The sequence below is a fragment of the Micropterus dolomieu genome, linkage group LG06 (genome assembly GCF_021292245.1).
Source record: "Micropterus dolomieu isolate WLL.071019.BEF.003 ecotype Adirondacks linkage group LG06, ASM2129224v1, whole genome shotgun sequence".
Taxonomy (NCBI): domain Eukaryota; kingdom Metazoa; phylum Chordata; class Actinopteri; order Centrarchiformes; family Centrarchidae; genus Micropterus; species Micropterus dolomieu.
In genome coordinates this window covers 29,088,967-29,092,976 of record NC_060155.1, presented here as the reverse complement: position 1 = coordinate 29,092,976, position 4,010 = coordinate 29,088,967, and the positions used below count along the sequence as shown (strand labels likewise).

The 4,010-nt window shown below is 43.1% G+C and overlaps 1 protein-coding gene and 1 long non-coding RNA gene across 2 annotated transcripts in view; one reads left to right on the top strand and one right to left on the bottom strand.

Annotated features, from left to right (window-relative positions):
• Positions 1 to 2,709: 2,709 nt before the first annotated feature.
• LOC123973132 lies at positions 2,710 to 3,489 on the top strand. The gene is made up of 2 exons (XR_006825537.1): positions 2,710 to 2,766; positions 3,215 to 3,489. It is a non-coding gene; the product is annotated as an uncharacterized LOC123973132 (long non-coding RNA).
• A 391-nt stretch (positions 3,490 to 3,880) lies between these two features.
• LOC123972550 (stonustoxin subunit alpha-like) overlaps positions 3,881 to 4,010 on the bottom strand; it is a 9,225-nt gene continuing 9,095 nt past the window's right edge. The window contains exon 3 of the mRNA XM_046052072.1: positions 3,881 to 3,920. Within this exon, the coding sequence (XP_045908028.1) occupies positions 3,881 to 3,920 (40 nt within the window). The remainder of the gene's footprint in view (positions 3,921 to 4,010) is intronic.

Sequence of the window (4,010 nt, the reverse complement as noted above, 5' to 3'; positions counted from 1 at the left end):
TCAGAGTTACTCTGGCCTGATTTTTGGAAATCTTACTGTCGTTCAGGTATTTGGCCGATCCATCAACCTCAACCAGTCCACTCAAGAAACTTGCCTTCAGGGAAGCTTCAACATTTAGAGCTGAAGATTTGTCCTCAATTGATTCAGATGCAACGATCTCAAAGTCAGTGTTCGGTTTTGGTCTTTCTCCTTTATCTTTTTCCAGGTCATTGCGGTCCCACAGCGTAATGCCTGCCAAAAAGAAGAGGAGAAGTCAAACTGCCTTTTATTGCATGATAGTAAGGCTTAGCTTTTAAACACAAAATCAGAGAAATTCTAAGAATAAAAGTAGCAAACCAACGCTGGCTGTTTGTAAGAACCTTCTCTGTGTTATATTAAGAAAAGGATCAATTCACAAATTAAAATAGCTTCTTCCTGACATGATTTAAAACAAAACATGTTGGTAATCTGTATCAGAACAAGTGACACATGATTTATCTGCTGAGTTCAGATAATTAAAAAGAAGCAAAAGTGATCAAACGACCTCCACCACCCACAAACTTGTCTGCTGATACCTTTGCTGCCTTCTTCACAGGCAAAGTGGAGGCTATAACTAGCTAAGTCTTTGAAACACTCAAACTCAACCATTGTAGCAGTCCTACTACATCTTTTCCCCTGCCCTTCCATGTCAGTGGTTGTTCACTCTCCTTGTTTACTTCTCTCACAGAGAGCGAAAGTATCAGAACTCTTGACCAGTAGCCGTCCAACTACATGCCCACTGGACCCGATTCCTACGTATCTCCTCCAAGCCTTATCTCCTACTATGGTCCCGACAATCACTCATGTGATAAATACTTCTCTGGCTTCAGGAACCTTCCCGACCACTTTCAAAAGGGCTCGGGTTACACCCTTGCTCAAAAAGCCCTCACTTGACCCAACTCAAGTTGAGAACTATCGACCAGTGTCTCTTCTACCTACTACCAAAAGTATTGAACGGGCAGTATTCAAACAGGTCTCAGAATTCCTCTCACGGAATGACCTCTTAGATCCATATCAGTCTGGTTTTAAGAGTGCCCACTCTACTGAAACGGCTCTTCTGTCTGTAACAGAGGCCCTAAGGTCAGCTAAAGCTGCAGCCCAATCTTCAGTTCTTATCCTGCTTGACCTATCAGCTGCCTTTGACACAGTCAACCACAGGATCCTGCTATCCGCTCTCTCAGCAATGGGCATCTCGAGTAAAGCACTCCTGTGGTTCGAATCCTAACTCTCGGGGCGTTCCTACAATGTTTTGTGGCAAGGACAATTATCCTCCTCCCACTGCCTCTCCACAGTGGTGCCCCAAGGCTCAGTGCTTGGGCCCCTTCTCTTCTCAATTTACACCACCTCACTGGGGCCGATCATTCGTTCGCATGGCTTCTCTTACCACTGCTACGCAGACGACACGCAACTCTACCTATCCTTCCCACCAGGCGATCCCACTGTCTCGGCACGGATCAGACATATCTGCATGGATGAAGGCTTGCCACCTTCAACTAAACCTCTCTAAGACTGAACTCTTGGTCATTCCAGCCAAGCAATCTATCCACCATAACATCAAACTACAAATTGACTCCGCAACCATCACTCCAACCAAGGTGGTGAGAAACTTGGGTGTCATGATTCCTTTTGTAGTTGATGCTTTGATGGTGCTTGTATGTTGTTCCTCAAATGTAAGTTACTTTGGATAAAAGTGTCTGCCAAATGAGTAAATGTAAAATGTATATGTAAATGTTGTTGAATGTGGCTTTAAATCCTGAAAGGTTGGTTGTGACGCATTAAGTATCTTCACATGTGAATCCTTACCAGGAACGAGTGAGTCTTTGCGGCAGTCGTACAACATCCCGAGGCTGAAAGGCCGGCCGAGTGCCGCCACCTCCATCGTCCCGCTGGCTTCAGAGTCCATCGCTCAGTCTGAACTGGACAAAATGGACAACAGCTTGATAGTTCACTTCTCTGACTCTTCTGCTGTCCAACCTGTTATTTCTCTGTGTGATGTTTAAAATATTTGGTAATGCCCAGCCACCCTCATGTTTATACTTTAATTTGATGTTTTCACTCTTTTAATTTTACATTAATTTATAGGACACTTTCATACAAATATACATATATATGTCACACTGTCTGTCTGCTTTGTTCATTTAGTTCTCTGTCAGTCCTGTTATTTATAGTCCCTTCCGTATCTGTTATTTAATTTGTGTTTTGGTTCCATGTCTTTGTTCCCAGTCCAGTGTTTATGTCTCAGAGTTGTTGAGTCTTGGGTTCGATCCCGTCTGTTGTCCTGTGTCCAGTATCTGTTATATAGTCTGTTGTGTTTTGGGTTTCACTCATGCCCGTCTCTGTCTGTCACTCATGTCTGTCTTCTTAGTGTCTTAGTTCCCAGTTCAGTGTTTTACTTAGCTTCAGTCTGTGTTCCTTGTTGGTGTTGGTATAGTGGTGATATGTCTGATGGTGTCTAGATTAGTTTGCTATTTTTCTTATTCTGATCTGTTACTTCGATATGTTTAGTGTTCAGTACTTGTGTCTTCTCACCTCCAGTATCTGCCTGCCATCCAGTCTCTCTGTTTTCCCCTTCTGTCTCTCTGCCTCGTTAACCCTGATCACAGTCACCTGAGTTGCTCCCGCCCTGCTTGTTAGTCCCGGTGTATAAATGTTTGGTGTTTCTGTTTATTCCCTGTCTGGTCATTGTCGCATGTCTGTTCTGTCGGATGTTGTGTTACTACCTTTTGGATGTTACCAGTTCCTGTATCTGTGAGTTTTGTTCATGCTGGTTTTTGTGCTTTGTATTAGAGATCCCTGAACTCCATCTCAGCTCTGTGTCTTGCGTTTGGGCTCACTACTTCTTTGCGTACCCACCGTTCCTGAAAATATAGCTGTAATAAAGACGCCGTACACGACTGCTCAGCAGCAAAAAAAAGACAGTTAGAGTCAAGCTGGTGAACATAGCTGAGCGTTTAGAAGCTAAAGAGCCAGATATTTCTCTCATGAAGCATCATGCTGCTCTGTAGCTGCTGGAGGAAGAAACAAGCTGCTGTTTGATCATAAACTTACAAAGTGCTGACAGGTTAATGTTCACTACTTGTTTCTGCTGAATACAAGTGGCCAATAAAACTGCAGGTTTAAGTTTTATAAAAAATTTTTTATAGTGCTTTAAGTTCTGATATCTTAATGTTGCCTCAATATTATTTTCCTCTCACAGGATCAATGGGTTAGCCGACTAACTTTTGGCAGGCTTTGGTAGACTTCTACTGCATCCTGCTTTTTTCAAGAGAAAAGCCTCCAAAGAATCTGCAGGAGAATTTCTCAACATTTGCTCTCTCCTTGTATTCCATTTTAAGCGAACCATCACCATCTATAGCAAAGCTGGGAATCTTCTTGATCATCTTCAAGTTCCCCTCAATGTCTTTATGATCTTCCACCTCACAGTCAAAGACAAAGAAGGCTTGTGCCCCATAAAGAATGGCTGTGACTACATGTGTTGCTAATCCTTTATCTCATCTTTCTAAAGAAAGATGAATTCAATTGTAACTAAGGGCCCTTTCACATCTGAAATTCTGCATCAAGGTCCAAACCAAAGTTCAAGCTTTGATACATTTTGGTAGATTCAGTTATATTCAGCAGGTTTCAGGCTGAAATTCTGCGAGCGCACTAAAGAACTTTACATGACAGACTCGCATCCTGTCGTGAATATTTATGTGGGCTGCATCTCCTGTCAGGATTGATGAGCGCATAGCAGGAGAGGGCCCAAATGCAAGACACTGAGAGCAGAGATACAGTTCCAGGGTTTCAATCCAACAAAAGAACAAAGCTTACAAATAGTGATGACTGGCCAAGTCCAACACGAAAGGTAACAGGAATCTCTGAATCAGGCAGAACACACATCTATGACAATGACCGGACGGGAACTGAATAGAAACACCAACCATTTATACACCAGGTACTAACAAGCAGGCGGGAGCAGCACAGGTGACAGAGACCAGGGCTAACGAGACAGG